The 16,716-nt window shown below is 44.1% G+C and overlaps 1 protein-coding gene across 7 annotated transcripts in view; it reads left to right on the forward strand.

Annotated features, from left to right (window-relative positions):
• The window catches only part of LOC403333 (cytochrome P450 family 19 subfamily A member 1), a 188,118-nt gene that overhangs the window by 123,141 nt on the left and 48,261 nt on the right, over positions 1–16,716 (forward strand). The window contains exon 2 of one of the 7 annotated variants that reach the window (XM_085010996.1): positions 7,400–7,548. The exons of 5 other annotated variants lie outside the window; for them this stretch is intronic. Coding sequence is in view for 1 of the 2 variants with exons in the window: in XM_085010963.1 (XP_084867089.1) it covers positions 12,634–12,815 (182 nt within the window). In the remaining variant the exon portion in view is untranslated. Of the gene's footprint in view, positions 1–7,399; positions 7,549–12,633; positions 12,816–16,716 lie in introns of all 7 variants that reach the window. One more of the 7 variants, XM_085010963.1, reaches the window with a different exon arrangement.

The following is a 16,716-nucleotide window of genomic DNA, read 5'->3' on the forward strand; positions in this document are numbered from 1 at the left end:
TACTTTCGGGGGCACAGCTGGGACTTTGTCATCATCAGAAACTACACCTCCTCTAAAATCTCATTCTCTCACCACTGCTTCCAGTTCATTTGCTCAAGTCCCCTCACTAAAATATTCTTTAGCCTGAAGCTTAGTGGTCCTACCACTTTCTCCCTGTCCGTGAACCTCCTCCTATCTCTACAAAGTTCCATCTGTATCTAGCTTAGAGGCCGTGAGTCTTCCCACAGTGTCCTAAAAATATTACTAAATCTGTTGTGCCCCTCTTGATTGTCCTTGCCTGGCAAGGCCCCACAGACTTATCTAGGCCTGTGCCTGAGTAGATCAGTATTACTGGAAAATACGGCACAACTGGGTATTTGGGCATGGCTCTAACTTCCTGTTCTCCAACTTTAAGTCCTCAATGCTGCTCAGCAGTTTCATGATGCTTTTCTAGAAGCCTCTGCCACTTTTACAATCAAATTTCATTTCCTCTTCTCAGAGCTTTAAACTCCTTTATTCCCAGACAAGCAGCTTGGCAGAGAAAACTGATGGCTTGCATTTGCACCTGTCCTCTCCTCCCAAGTGCAGTACAATGGAGCGCATGTCCCTCTTCCAACGTAGGCCAGTCCCTACACATGTGCTCCAGATCTTGTCCCCTCCTACCTAAGCAGGGATGCTGTTCTGTTTGGTGTACCTTCTCCTTCCCAAATCTTAGCTCTTCTTCACACCTGGATTCTTCCCTTTAGCATTCAAATATATGCTAGAATCCTCCATTAGAAATAAAGCCAAGCAAACAAAACTTCTCTTCCTTCCACACATCACTCACTGCCAAGCTTCTAATTTGAGAGTTATGCATTGGCACCACCTCCGCTCTATCTCTTCTCCTTTCCATCCTGCCTTCCTACTTCACCTCCTTGCGGAAAATTCTCTTGCTGGGGCCAACGATAGCTTTTCTGCTTTATCCAATGTGAATTTTCTGCCTTCATCAGTTTTGACCTCTCAACAGCATTCAATACAGTTAACCACATATTCCTTCCTGCAACACTCTCTCCTCTTGATTTTGGTGACAAAAATACTTCTGTGGTCTTCTTCTGTTCTTGCTTAGGATCTTTTGCCTGTTCTTCCTCCTCCCAAATTCTAAATTCCGGAATTCTTTAGGGATTCTCATATCTCATTCTCCCTTGGCAATTTCACCTTTTCCCAAGGCCTTAAATCCATCTCTAGCCTGGTTTAATCTTTCCTGAATTCTTATCTTTTCTATCACAGAACTGTAATTAAGTACTTATTGGGGAAGTCTGTATATCATTTCCTCTGCTAGAACCATAAGCTCTATGAGGGTGGGCAATGTCTTCTTTATCCACCGCTCCCATAATCCACTGGGTCAGCCTACAAAAAAGTGACTGAGCTTCAGTGCAAAATTCTATTCAATGGATCCATGCTCTGCCAGCCAAAAAAGGAAGCAAACATCTGCCTTCATAGGACTGTCTAATAGCTAGAACTTGTTAACTGCAGTCTTTTCTCCTGGATTTAAGTTAAAACTGTCCTTTCTTTAGTGCAAATAAGAAACCCAGGTATTTTCTTTTGCTGAAATAGGGGAATACTGTATTAATGAAAGTAAAACTAACATTGAGGGGTGAGGGAGTCTTTTAAGTTTTTTAAGCAGAAGAGTGACATGATGAGCACATAATTTTGGAAAGCTAGATGTCAGCAGTAAGGAAGAGCTGGTGGAAGGAGAGAATAGGGGCAGGGGCATTCATTTGATTCTGTTTGAAGGGAGAGCTGATGAAAGCCCCGGCTAACACATGGCATTGAGAATAGGAAGAAAGAGGGAGAGGCGAGACTTTAGAGATAAAATGACAACTGAATATGAGGGTGGGATGGTGCGCAGTGAGAGACTGCCCAGAATCTGAAGACTCCAGCACTTTGCCCAGAAACCCCCGCAGTCAGCCCTCACAAATGTGCTGTTCTCTCTCCCTGGAAGGACCGGCCCCTGCACCTAATTTCTTAGAATCTGATTCCTCCCTTATGATGTTTATAAAGATCTTCTTGCTTACTCCAGAGAGAATGACTCTCTCCATCCTCTTTACTCCCACAGCACTTTGTTCAAATGATCAATATCATTGCCAGTTGCATACAAGATGATGCTCGTGCAGTTGACCATTATCAAGGCATTGCACCATCTGTGAGGAAATTGCTACTTCAAACAAAAAGACCAGGGGAAAAAAGTCCTAAATTGAAAGAAGCATACATACTATCTTCATATTTTTGACTTACAATTAACTGAAAACATCTTCTCATCTTTCTTTTAAACAAAGTTCTGATGGGTCATTATAATGCTTATAATAATTCTTGTATTATTTATCTGATAAGATGTATATAAGATGTATCTAATGGATGAGCCTGGCCTATTCTTTCCTGTGATTTTGGAGTAAACAATCTGTTAGTTCCAGAAGAGCTTGAGATGCCACCTCTGAACTTCTAATTGACTCTTGTATCCTGAAAACCCATGGTAAGCTCATTCCAGCTCAGCTTTGTAAGCCATTCAAGTGTGCATGCTTTAGCTTTTTGAAAGAGGCTAGACATTTAAAAGAGGCTAGTCACAATGGATGCAGATAACATAGTTTAACCCATATAGGATCTGAATAGGCTTACACAGACTTCTTCATGTTTAATGCTTTTCCTAAAAATTCCCAACATTCATCAGGGCTTCAGCAGCCCTTTAGGACCAATGCCTTCTATGAAAACACTCAATATATATCTGAATACATATCCTATGCCATCACCAAGAGCACTTGGCCATCTAATTCCAGCAGAATCCTAATGGTACTGCAAGACTTTCAGAAAGCCTGCCTCCTTGGGAGACAGCTCCAGATTCCCATCTCCCTCCTCTGACCAGAATAATCTCTTGGCTATTCCACCTTTGTAAATTTTTTTTTTTTTTTTTTTTTTGTCTTTTTGCCTTTTCTAGGGCCACTCCCGCGGCATATGGAGCTTCTCAGGCTAGGGGTTGAATCGGAGCTGTAGCCACCAACCTATGCCAGAGCCACAGCAACGTGGGATCCGAGCCACATCTGCAACCTACACCACAGCTCACAGCAACGCCTGATCCTTAACCCACTGAGCGAGGCCAGGGATCGAACCTGCAACCTCATGGTTCCTAGTCGGATTCGTTAACCACTGCGCCACAGTGGGAACTCCACCACCTTTGTAAGTTGCATACTCCATTCCTATGGAGCTTATCACATAAGGCCTGGCTATTTTTACTTGTAGTCATGTCTTTTTTTCTAGCTCTATTGGCAACTTCTTAAAGGCAGAGGTAATATTCTCCTAGTGTCCTTCCTACCTGCCCCCACATCTTCCACCCACCCATACTAGAATCCTAACACCATGTTTGGCATTTATTTGAAGTTCAAGGTTCTAGAAAAGTTAATGGATGAAAGAATCATAAATGTAATTTGGGTCATTTTCCCACACAATGCCTCACCTATCTTTGCCCACATTGAAAGCCCTCAGCCTCTTCTCTGCCCACTCCGCCTGACTTCCCCTGGTTTCTCCCCATCTGTCTGGCATTTATTTCCACCTTCTCACGAGCTTTCCAATCTGCTGAAACTCTGGTACCTGTGCTATTAATCCCTCCTTTGACTCATTTTTAAAGCCATTTAGTAAGACCAATGCCAAGGCTTAGCACTGAAGAACTGTCCTACCACTCCTATTTTCTCCAGTCCTGATAACACAGTTCCCCATTCCCAACCTATGGCAATTCTACGAGACACCCTTATGAAGTCTCTCTCATCAAAGGGGCTCTTTTGACTTAGAACCACAAAAAGCTTTGTGCACATCCAATTCACTCCCTAAAATACCCCTTAACATGAGTGACGGAACAGAATGTGGTCACTCTTTGGGTTCTTGCCTTAAGCCATCTTTTCTTGTCCATAGCTAAAATTCTGGAGCACTATCCAATTTTTCCTAAACCTAAGTGTTTGCCAGAAACTGATGCTTTGTGTAAAGCATGCACTATTATTTTTCATGCAAAATTTTTTTTTTTTTTTGCTTTAGTGATTACTTGACAGATGTTTCTGGTGATAGTGATCCTAAATCCTAACTCTGACCACCATGATTCCCTAGGTGTTTTTCAATACCCAGTTTCTCTTCTAATAGTCATATCATCCTTTGAAAGGTGGGAGGGCAGGCATAATTAGCCCCATTTTACAGATGCACAATCTGGGGCTGGGAGAGAGATTTTGTGATTTTTCCTAAATTGCCATGGTTTGTAAGTGGTGGTGGTGCGTGTGGAGGTGAGGGTACTTAACCTGCAGCTTCCTAAGTCTTTCCCACTTTCTCAAGCTTTTGTCAAATTTGTCGTGAGCAGCATTCACTGCAGCTGACTTTGGTTCCTTGGATATTTAGTCATCCACTAAGCTCGCCTAGTTTTTGTTTTTTTTTTTTCCTAATTTAAACTCTACTAATTGAATAGGTCAGATTAGCATTTTGAAGGGAAAAGCACTCTTATACTCCTCTTAGTTTTTTTTACGTCTTTGTAACAACTTCAACAGGCTCTGCCTTAGAATTGCAAGTGGCCAATAGATGTGTATGGAGTACCTCCTTGTTAGCCTTTCTGCCAGACATAGGGACCTTAGGTGCGGGGTGAGAGATGGTGAGGTGTTGGGTGGGGAAGGAGTATGGGGGCAGGAGGGCCTGTGATCCAGTCTAAGCTCCACAGAAGGGGCACATTTTCCAAAGTTTATCCTCCAGAAATGGAAGCTTTTTCTAAGTCACACAAATGTGCTGCTAGACTAATAAAGGTCCAGCAGAGAAAGGGCTGAGGAAGAGAGGCAGGATCATTTACAATCTTAACTGGAAAGTTAAGCCGCATGCCACAAGCCACATGCACAAAGAAACCTGCCCCTGGGTTACACCGGGATAAAGACATGCTAGACCTGTCACCGAGCTGACTGTGGTCCTGGGCAATAAAGGAAGACAAAGGCGGGACATGTGACTGTAGGCTGGGGAGATCTGTAAAGCTTTTTAGAGAAGAGACAGTGATTTGGAAAACGTGCAATCCTAGCTAACATAAGGGAAACATTGTCCCAGCCCTACCTAGTGCCTACTTAAGGGGACTCTATTCATTTGGAAGTAGGTAGGATATAAAATGTTAAATATGCAGTACAAAGGAGAGGAGAGAGAAAAAAGCAAGGGGGAGCAGAGAGGATAAGAGCATGATTCCGAGCCACATTTCCTGGGTCTTGGTCCTGTTGTACCACTCAGTAGCTAAGTGAACTTTGGGCAAACTGCTGGTAGATTCTGGACTTCAGTATTGGTAGTACCTATCTCCCAGAGCTGGTATATAGATTAAATGAGAATATTACCTACAAAGAGCTGGGAACAGTGCCTGGCACATGGTAAGCGCTCAATAAGTGTTAGCTATTACTTTGATTACATATGCATGTGTACATTTACTGGTATGTACACATATGCACAAATAAAATGCTTCTTATGATCCATAAGTTGTATTAGGATCCATAGACTGAGAGTTATTCTAAAAGATACCAGGGAAGGTCAGAGAAAGAGTACTTGACCTTCATGTGTTGCTGCTGTTTTTACATGGTTTAGCACTTTGGAATAACACTTGGAAGAAAATATGGCAATAAAATGGTGATATTTGGGACTGATCTTATGCCCTGGGCTCAGGCACTGGAGCACGGGGTCCAAGAGGTTAAGGTCTGTTTGGATTCTTCACACCACAGCCTGGAAGCAAAGCTGCTACTGGCTACAAACTCCAGATCCAACAGTCCTTTGAACTGCACCCTTCCCAGAGTATTCTGTGCTCCAGGGCCTGGAGGTCACAGAGATCAGCGTCAATCGCTAAGGGAAATTCCCAGAGTGGCTCTGATCACTCTTACACAGTCACCACCAGCTCTGCCCTGCTCCAGACTGAAGGGAACACAGAGGCCTGCCCCAAGGTGTAGTAAGTTGGGGTCATCACCCACTTCCCCCCATGATAGAATACATACGCTTGGGAAAGTTACTTAATCTCTTCAAGCCCCATATGGATGGATATAAAAATAAAATCTTTATGGGACTGGTTGTGAGGTTTAGATATAATAAGGTAAAGTTTAGCATTCTATAAAAAGTAGCCATTATAATTATTAATAGTTACAACCACTGTAGTTCTGATGTTGTAAGCAGAGAGGAAGTGGTGGCCACTGCTGAGAGCACACTTGAGACTCCCATATATAAGGTGAACATATAAAATTTATTGATCAAACAGGGGAACTCGTAAGAGTGAAAGAAGTGCTATTAATGATGGTACTTGGACAACAAGCAAAAGTTGGGACTGTCTTAGGTAAACCAGTCCATGTCTCTACCCACCGCCTAGCTCTCATCTTCAAGGCCAAGCTATCTGACTGTATCTCTTTCTTCAAAACACATTTCTTAGTGTGATATTTTTCTCCTTGACATCTTTGTCCCTTGGAGGGCATTTATTTTACTGCTGAAGTTAGCTATCACTGATTGGAAAACAAGTATGTCTTAGCCCTTGTAGGCAGCACTATAAGGACCTAAGCTCTGAGATCCTCACATGACCAGACCCCCCTTGCACAGCTATAGAGCCTGAGGCTCAGGGAGGTTAAATAACTTGCCCAACCAAGGTTACATGTCCATTTAATGGTACTTTGGGGACTTACCACATGGGCCAAAGCTTATGACCTTTATTGAATTAGAATGTTTAAAGGTGAGTCCAGAATGATTCTGGGGGTCCTCCACTCCCACCCCTCATCTGCTGGACTTATGAAGTGGATTGCCAAGGTCTATATCTTCCTCCTGTGTATACACCAATTCCCAAACCCTCGGGTCAGGGATCTGGCCTGAATAACCAACCATTGGCTGCCCTCTCATTTTCATAGAAGTTGGATCTTTATAAGTTATTGGATCTGCTCCTGGTTTCTTTGTAAATGGAATCTTGCATAGTTTTCATAAGACCTAAAGATTAGCTAAGCTGGCAGGAGATTTTATCTTTATTCTTTTTGCATTTTGATATTCCCAGGGTGGGGTGGGGGGTGGGGAGCAGTATCTCTAGATCTGAGGCTCTTCGTTGATAAACTGTGCAGAAACCCTTCTTTTAGGAATGCCCACTTCCAACTCTTCCCTGGTGATACAGATGCACTGCCTTACCCAGTCAGCAGCTATTGGTGGAAAATATTAACCTCTGAATGCCTGGTTCCATGGGAGCAAAGCTAGGTCTCCATACAACTGAGGAATGATACTCACAATTCAGCTGAACTATTTGGACAAATTTATAATTTCTGGGGCCCTAATTTTCAGGAGGATAGTTCCCACAGTGTAAGAAAAGGACTGCTTCCTATGGCACCAGAGTGGGTGTGAAAAGAACTCTGGCAAACACATTACTCATTTGTCATTACAGAGCCTGTCACCTCCAGCGTGCTTGTCCAGAAGCAATCTCTTTACCAACATCCTGTCCTAGCAAGTGTAAATTTTTCTCTGCACCCCTTGGGGCTGATTTTGTAAGACCACTGATAACAGCTTCCATGTAGAACTTGGCATCTCTAGCAGGCAAGTCACAACATTTGCCTCTATTAAACTTGGGCCTCAAGTTTTCATCCAGGGGGTTAAGGGCTTCCAAACTTTCAGCAGAGGTACTGACCCCGTCCTGAGAAGTGGAAACATCAGAATGCCTTCCTCCCCACCCACTTGCAAGCATACAAACTGAAAATGAAATCTATTCTCAAATATCCTGTTGAGTAAAGATTCCCTTGAGTTACTTTAACTGGGTTTTTATGGAATCAGGGATTCCTTTTTGTGTCCCATCACATGAGTATCTTTAATGAGAAATGGTGGAAGTCAGTTCATGGAGCCCACCTGCACATGGGTCTAGTCTCCCCCACTTTACTCCCTTGGCGGGTCAAGAAACCATGTGAGAAATAACAGCCCAGCTCTTTCAGAGACCTTCAGGAGAAATAATGTCTGCTCCCAATAACTGGAATAATGCCTGCATAATTTGGAAAGAGGGAGATTTTCCACTTTTGGTAAGAACATTGCCTTAACCATTAAGATCTTTGTACTCACTCTCTCTCCCTGGAATAGGTCACCCCTTTGCCACTCTTTCTCCCAGTAGACACCTATTATCTTTAAGACTCAGCTTAAGGGAGTACCCATCTGTGGGTTCTGGAAGAAGTTTTCTGTTACACAGCACCACAGGACCCACCACGCACCCTTTGATAAACTTCATCTCATTGTTATACTTGAAGTCCTGCCTTCACTACTGGGTCACAAGCACTAGGGCAGGACCTGTTAGCCATGTTCCTCACGTGCCCAACACCTGGCAGAGTACCCAGCACAGAAGGCCATCAGTGAAGGGGTGGAGTATTTGGGATAATGTATCTGGTGCCCTGGTGGTGGCAGATCAAGACTTTGCAGGGACCCCTGGAATATTTACCTGAGGCTGGAGAGGCTTTCGCTCTCCCTTTCCAGAATCGCTAGGTGGCGCATTTCTGCTTTGTTCCTAAAATCCAGGAGAGGTAGAAGGACCCTCCTGCAAAATCATGTCTGCTATTTGTATTTTATCACTTTATGGTTTATACAGATATTTTATCTATGTTATCTCAAGGCAAGAAAGGTTCTTTTTTCTCCATTTTACCGGCTAGGAAACTGAAGTTGCAGAGTGGTGTAGTAACTTGACCCAAGTCACACCGAATGGGACAGAATTGTGAAGTGGAGTTTTTCGTGCTATGATACTATTACATTAATAATATAGTATCATAAAAAAACTATAAAAATGCTGATTATGTATTACTTCCAAGTTCCAGCTGGTCACAGATGATTTGAAGCCTTTTTCAAACTGTCTTTATCACTTACTAAGGATCCACCCATTGCCTCTCTGCCTCGTAGAAACTTCAATTATTTTATTGGAAATCTCATGCCTGGCCAAAATCTCCCATGTTCTCTGTTCCACCCATTCTCTGTGAAACCATTTTTATGTGTTCGCATTTCTGCTTGCTTCTGTTTCCTCCAACTGGGTCACTGACCTCCATGTCTAGCCTCTATTTGTTCTTCTGGGACTCCAGGTACATCTCTATTCATTGTTTATCTCCTGTTGCTTCCTATGTTACCAAAACCAACTCTGAACTCTTTAGCTGAGGTCAAGACAACTTCTGACATCAATGATGCTGCTTTACTGTCACAGGGTCAGGCCTTAGAGCCATGTGACTAATGAGTTAACTGCTACGTCAGACATCTCATGACCAGAAAGGCAATTCTTCTGTGAGTCTAACTGCTCATTTCAATGATATCACCAGAGCATCACTGAAGCCCCTTCTTTGCAATTGCTTTCTATATCTGTAGCACCTTATTTTTAATATCCTCAGTAAACTTCTGTTTCATGATAGTGGATGAAGTACATGCTACAGGCTTTCCTTGTTCCCTCAAATCTCTGGAATTGATAGAAAAGATATTGTTAAAATTCACAACTGAACTGAAAAACAAGAGGAGCCCTCCTTGGGCCAGAAATTTGGGAAGGTTAAAAAAACTGATGGGATCAACTTAATAAAGGAAACAAATCAAAAATACACACTGGAGAGAAGAGTATCCTTACAAAAGCAGGGAAAACCCAATAGGGTTCCACACCTGGCGACAGAGGTTAATGAGAGTAGAAGAAAATCAGGGGCAACCAGCAGACTGTGGAACTGGCCTCAGGAGTTCCTATACATCTTCTTTGCTGAAGTAGGACTCTTCCCAAAGGAGCTACTGATAATGGAGTGTTGGAGCTGGAGACGCAGAATACACCCAAGCCCAGAAGTCTCACTACTAAGGTATTCTGACTGGTATTGTGTTCCATTCCTTCCCCACTCTTCCTGAAAACAGATTACAGTCTGCAACAGAACATCCTGTTTCTGTCCATCCTTCCTGCAAAGGTAGGTAAACAGAAGCAGCCAGCTGATTAACAAGGAACTTTCAGCCACAAAAATGAGCACATGATTACGACCAACCAGACGCTTGATGAATGCCAATGCCATGGAAGGCAGTTTGTTACACAAACTGTACACAGAGTTTATAACCAAGGAAAGAGACTTAATGGTCAATCAAAACAGGGCTCTAGAACGTGCTGAATTAATAGCCTCAGCAATACCAGCAGATATTGCAGCCATAAAAAAAGTAACAGATAATGGACATCAATACTTGGATTTTTGAGATAAAAATCTGAATGAATGGACTGAAAAGCCAAAACATAATAGTTGAAGTGATAGCTGGGAGATTCAGAGAAGGAATTATCTTAGAATGTGGCACAAAATGATAAAAGATATGGGAAATATGAAAAAGCAGGTAAAAAACATGAAGTGTGGCTCTGTAAGACCCAATATTTGTCTAATCGCTGATCTACTAAGCAAAAATAGGGAGAATGGAGAGAAGGCAATATTCAAAGAAATACTAGTTAAGAATATCCCAGAATGGAAGAGGACCTCCTAAATTCCCAGCAGTATAAATAAATCATATACAGATACCTCAGTGGAGCCAATTCTTCATCCACTGAAGATAGACTTGATTTGGGAAGCAGTAAAAGGCCATTTGAAAAATGCCAAGCGTGATGGAAAAGATGATCAAACTGAGTTCCTGTTGAAAATGAGATGCCAGCTAAGTTAGATGTAAACTTAAAATATTTTTACAGGGTTCATAAATTAGTTCTGAAGTGTCTGCCTGCCTCTAATATAAGCACCCACACAGATAATTTAGCTAGCAGAATTTTCTGTTCTCTCAAAACTTGTTCTAGTTTCCTTGTATAGGGGTACACTATGTTAGCTTCTTAGCATAAGAGTATGTAAACAAATTAGAAACCAGGGAGTCCAGTAAGAGAGGAACTGCCTCTCCTGTATCCTCCCTCATCATCCCACTCCTGCTTACAGTTCCATCAGTGGATACAAATGCTTCCCAGCAGGAATCTACCTCCTTAGTTGTTATTATCCCTGAACACCTGTCTCATTCCTACCTCTAAGCATTGCCAAAACCCTCTCCTTGGCTCACCATCAAAATTCCAACCACACTTCCAGGCTCAGAACACGTTCCACCTTTCACACAAAGGTTTCTTAGGCCACATCTCTATGCTACTATCTCTTTGTGCTTGTGATGATGTCATGCTTGTTAGTTTTCTCCTCCCAGGCTGCAGGCTCCCACAGAGCAGAGGGAGGGTCACATGGGTCTTTGGTGCCCTCCACAGAACTATTCCAGGTGCCTGTTAAAATGAGAATACTCCCAGGAGAGAGAAGAAGGTGAAGGATTAGCCCCGGGAGACTAATTCTTTTGGTGAGATGATTTCCTCTGACTGGAGAGAAGGATGTGAGTGGATAGGAAATGTGGGGAAATAACACAGAAAAGGAAGTGTGGGTGAAGAGGGGCCCTGGAGCCAAGCACTGACTACTCCACAGTTGTGCTCAGGCCGCCTCAGCATCTCTCATCCATGACACTAAGGTCACAGAACCGCTGACCTCCAGACCACCAAGGGAGCTCAGAGACTACCCCATTTCCCGGCCCCTCAGAGTGCCCTAGCGAGATGCAGTGACCTGTCCCTTATGGCCTATGTTCTTGTTGGAGACGGAAGACTAGTAAACAATAACAGCGTTTATTGAACTCTTACTATGTCGTCCATACTCTGGTAAGGCCCAACATGCTCTCATGTTCTCATGGTTACCATATCAAGAAACACTCTAATGTCCCCCTTTTTCTGATGAAGTAACTGAGGCAGAGCTGTAGCAATAAATGCACACAGTGATAAGGAGTCCATCTGAACCCAGGAAAGCAAAATGGCACAGGCAGGGTGGTGGGCAGGAGCAGCTTTGAGTTTCCCCTGTCAGCCCTCTTCCCATTCTCTCAAACTGTGGTGTCTTTCCCTCAGCGTGATGTCTTATAAAATAATATTCCTTCTTGAGGCCTGCTAATTAGGCAACACCCACCCTTCCCAGGATATTCTCCTCTATCCCATGGTTGTTTATGCCTCTGGTTGAACCCTCATAATTTGACTTATATTAATAGTAATGTGGGTGACTCTGTCTCATCCAAATTAACTCCTCAAGGGCACAGGCTGAATTTTCATTGCTTTATTCTTAGAACCTAGAACACTGGCTGGAACCTTGTAGATTGGTTGAATGAATGAATCCGGTAGTCTGCACATGCACGTGCTCTCCATAACATGGGCTCCTTGTGGCAGAAGCCCAGAGATCCCATGAGCCTCGATGCCCACTGAGGCTAAGTGCAGCCATGGACAGCACCAATGTGAAGTGAGCCACGGATGAGATTTCTGGGATCAGACATGTCCCTTATTTTCCCCTTAAATATTTCTCACTGGTTCCACTGGCTGCACCATCTACCACCATATCATCAAGCCTTCACTATAGATTTGGGGTCCAGGTGAAAACTTAAATTCCCAAAGGTAATTTCATTCACTTACAACCTGGAAACCACACTCTACTACTGGTCAGTGAAGGTGGTTTTCATCTGTAAAGAGCCCCTGGGACATTGGGAACCTGATCTGGAAGGTAGATGAAGGAAACCCAGGAGTTGTGAATTTAAAGTCTGAGGATGGGCTGCAGTGAGTCAAGTACCCAGTATCATAGTCAAAGCATATTGGTTACTGAGTGTGTTTCTCCACAGATTTCATGGGATTCTCAGAATGGGTCTGGGGCACCAAAGAGGAGAAGAGCTAGAGAAGACGGCCAAACTTGGCCATTTGCACCCCAGGTTCCCTGACATCTCAGATAAGCTCAGGGTACCTGGGCCTGCAGGTGCCACTGGTCAGCCTAAGACCATGATGCAGAAGGAAAGAACCAAGAAAGGTGAAGAGGGCAATAGCATTGGGGAGGGTTGGGAAGGGACGCTAAGATAAAGGGTAAGAATGTTGGTTGTCAGATACACAGCTAGAAGAGGTCATGTGACCCAATCCCCCTGTTGTATAGATAAGGAGGTCCAGAGAGGTTAAGTAACCCCAGCATTTGGGGTCAGTCAGTGGCTCCCTTGCCAGAGATTGGCCTTGCTCTAGGCTATCTCTGTGGCCTCACAGTTTGTTCATTAAACAGCAGATAAAGTCACAAGAAAAGGCAAGTATTGCTGCCGTTATCTTGACTATTTGGGTGGTGGCTGTGGCTGGAATTTGGCATTTGGAATCAGAGATAGGATAGGGAAAACATTCCTCTGGGTAGATTGAATGCCTCATTCTTTGATGACCTCAGGACTAAGAAGCTGAACTTGCCAGCGTTCATTCATTTACTTCACCAATATTTACTGAGCACTTGCTAGGTTCAGGCACTCATGGTGGCCTCCTTGGGGGGCTCAGAGAGGAGTGAGACAGGAGGCTTTACCTTGGAGAAACTTGCACTATGGTAATGATAAAGAGTATCACAGTGCAGAGGCAGCTGGAGCTTCCTGTGAAGGAGGTGGGTTTGTTGCTGCCCTTAGAAGGACTTATCACATACAGGCCGGTGAGCCAAAGCAAGGCTACGTGGTAAATCTTGGACACCAAGGCTCAGGTAGGGTTGTGAATCTTGCCACAAGAAAAGAGGTTCAGCAGCCTCTCTGGCTAGAGGCACCAGAGATGCCCTAAGTAGCTGCATGTGGGAGCCTTTCACTGTTGCTCCAGCAGCCATGGAGTCACACAGCTTCAGGTGCCAGTACCAGAGGTCTCTGGCTCAGAGGTTTCACTTTCCCCATCACTTTGGTGTCCTGGGGTAGAAAGGATTCACTTTCTCAACCAGAGCCCAGGAAGGCTTGGGAAAGTGGACAAGGTCACGGGGCTGGTTAGCCAAGGAGCTGAGACTTGAACTCAGGCCCTGACCCCAAATCCGTCTGCCTTTTTTCACCTCAGATTAAGAGCCAACATTGGGCTGAAATACCCCACTCCCAATACTCTCTGAGGCCAGACAACATGTTAGACCTTGAACAACTGACTTGAAAAGTGATGTGGTGTGAGACCTCTTAGAGAAATGACTGCTGCTGTGGGAACAATCCACAGCCTGGCCCTTTCTGCCTCTCCATGAGCCAGGATCAGCCTGTTTGTGAGAAAAAGTAGGGTTTGGGGGTCAGGCAGCCCCTAAATGATAGGCTCCAGGCGCCCCGTGGTGGGCCTCAGATTTCTCAATATACTTTCTCTTGTCTCATGGCCTGAAAAGGCCACGATCTAGAAGGCTTTCCACGTGGCCACTGCTGACTATACTTTAAAACAAAGTCTTCTGAGAGAGGATCTCAGGTACAGCCCACTGGGAAGACAATGGATTAGGTATCTGAGGGACAAAGAGGTCACCCTTGGTTGAAGACAAAAGCTGAGGTAAAAGGGCCTGCTGGCAGCTGGCTGGTGAGCTACTGCGAAGAAAGGAGTGTTTCTACAAGCATGCGTTGAAGTCATGGAACCTCAAAGATGAGTAAGAAAGCCCCAGCCCTGCCTGCTGCCCAGGAACTTTGGGTCTGTGAAACGTGGACTTTGGCAGCCTGTGCAATTGCCAAGAGAGGAAAACCTGCCTTTCACGCACTGTCTACAGTCTTCTCTGCGTGTTTGGATTGCTAGTGACTGAGGTCCCCCAGTGGCACCCTAAAGAGGAGTCCAGGCCAAGCAATGTTGTTCCCTCCAGGTTTCCCTCATTTGTTTCTACACTTTCTCCTGTTCCAGAACAAATTTCCAGAGACTTGTGTGGAAACGTGCTGGGAAAAATGACTAAACCACCAGTGGCATGACTCCAGCTCCAGGGCATGGAAATTAGATTGTAGAATGTGCACATGGTAAAACTTTCCCACTTTTAAGTGACCACTGATACAAGTGACCTTACTTCCCTGGTCTTATGTAGTTGGTTCAGTTTTCAAGGGAGAGAAATGTACTATTGGACAATCTCAAGAGTTTTTTTTCCCAGCTCTAATACCCTGTGTTTCCTCGATGGAGAAGTTCATGGGCAGTCCTGCCTATTGACCTAGATCATGTCCTGGCTTCACCTTCCTGAGAACTTTCCCTATGCCTCTTGTGTCTGAATGTAGCATTTGCTCGGGGTACCTAATAAATGTTTAATGAAAGCCTCCACAACTCTGGAGTTACAGAGTGATTTGCTGTCAAAAGCAAGAAAATCTCAGGACCCATGTCAAAGGGAAAGGAGGATGAGTATTAACACCAGGTAAGAGAATGCTCAAGGAAGGGGAGGAGGAAGCAGACCTCTCCAGGGAGACTTGTGGGGCAGAACCAGCCGAGCTGGGGTGACACGGGAGGGAGCAGAGACAGACATGAGAACTCCCAGGTAGGATATCAGTGGTTCAGTGTGGAGTCATAGAGTGGGTAAAGAGAGTCAAGAAATAAGACTGGAAACAGATAAACTTGGAAGTCTTGCAAGTAACTGGGAGCAAAAACATTTTTAAACGGGATAGACATAATGAAAACGGAGTTGGAAAACAATAACAAGAGGAACTGAAAGGGAAGGTCTGAGAGGAAGGACCTCAGAGGGGTTACAATGGGGAATAAAATCTGGACAGAGGTGAAAACAGTGCAACCTCAGGCAACAGGTTTGTAGTGAGCATATGCAAAGGCCTGGACACTGTTCCAGGAGTGGGATATAGTTGTGAAGGAGATAGACCCAGATCCCCAGGCTTGGGGAACTCATCTTCTAGGAGGGAAAAGTGGGGGAGGGAGATGACTTTGAAGAGTTAATACCCTATTTTATTCAGTAAGGGATTTGAGGAAACTTCTATACATCCAGCTCTGAAGGATAAATGCAAATGCTTTGATCTATTGTCCTTATCATCCCTAAAAGGATGTTAGGATCGTCCAGTAGTACATTTCTCTCCATTGAAAACTGAACCAACCCCATGAAATGAAGCAATGAATTGTGTAGGGCTGATCTTAAAAAGTCACTGATAGTCATCTTATAAGGCCTGACACCAGAGCATTACCAGGTGGAGGCAGCTGCAGAAAGGGTTCACTCACCAGATCCTGGTGTGCAGCTCCTTGAAGGTTGCAGCACTTGATTCAGACACTTGGCAAAGGGAGAAAATGGGCTGGGGCCTGGATTGGGCCCATGGAGAGATGTTTTGTTTGGCATCACACCAGATACTTTGAGAGGAGTTCTGGGCTCTATTGTCTCCCTATCTCCACAATTGTGTCATTTATGTAGCCCTCGAAGGCATTAAATCTTGGGAATGCCAAGAATGGAATGAGGGTCTCCTAGAAATCCTCAACTTCTAGAGATTTTTCTCAACAGAGGCTTTTGAAAACTACTGGATATTTAGAGATTTTGAGGTAATTTTTGGCATAAGTCTAAAAGGCAGATATGAACTTGCCTTCAAGTGACCACTGAGAATATGCTTTGATCATTAACAGAGCAGAAGGTAGGGTTAAGGTCCTTTGCAAAAATTAAGATAGGAGCCTGGAGGTAAAGGAAATTCAGAGAAGTATGCTTGTGTAAAGGGACAAGATAATTTTAGGGAATGTCCCTAGAAATTTGTGATGACATGTTTAGGCTGGAATGGTGGCAAATATAGGTAGGAAAGTAAAGGGAGGGAATAAGGTAAAAAAACAGATTTCGAAGTTGAATGACTGGGAAATGATATATGAGAAGGCTGGAGTGGCAGGAGGAGGTTGGGGGAAGTCAGTGGATTTGGTTTTAGACCTACATGTGGAGTGATGGTGAGACATCTAAGTGCTGATGTTCACTAGGCACTTTAGGCTTCAGACAGGGTCAAGAAGGGAATTAGGGGTAGGGGCACTGA

This window comes from Sus scrofa, chromosome 1 (genome assembly GCF_054392235.1).
Source record: "Sus scrofa isolate SSC_HxYL_T2T_F1_AM1 chromosome 1, Sscrofa_HxYL_maternal_Yorkshire_Landrace_v2.0, whole genome shotgun sequence".
NCBI classification, from domain to species: Eukaryota; Metazoa; Chordata; class Mammalia; order Artiodactyla; family Suidae; genus Sus; species Sus scrofa.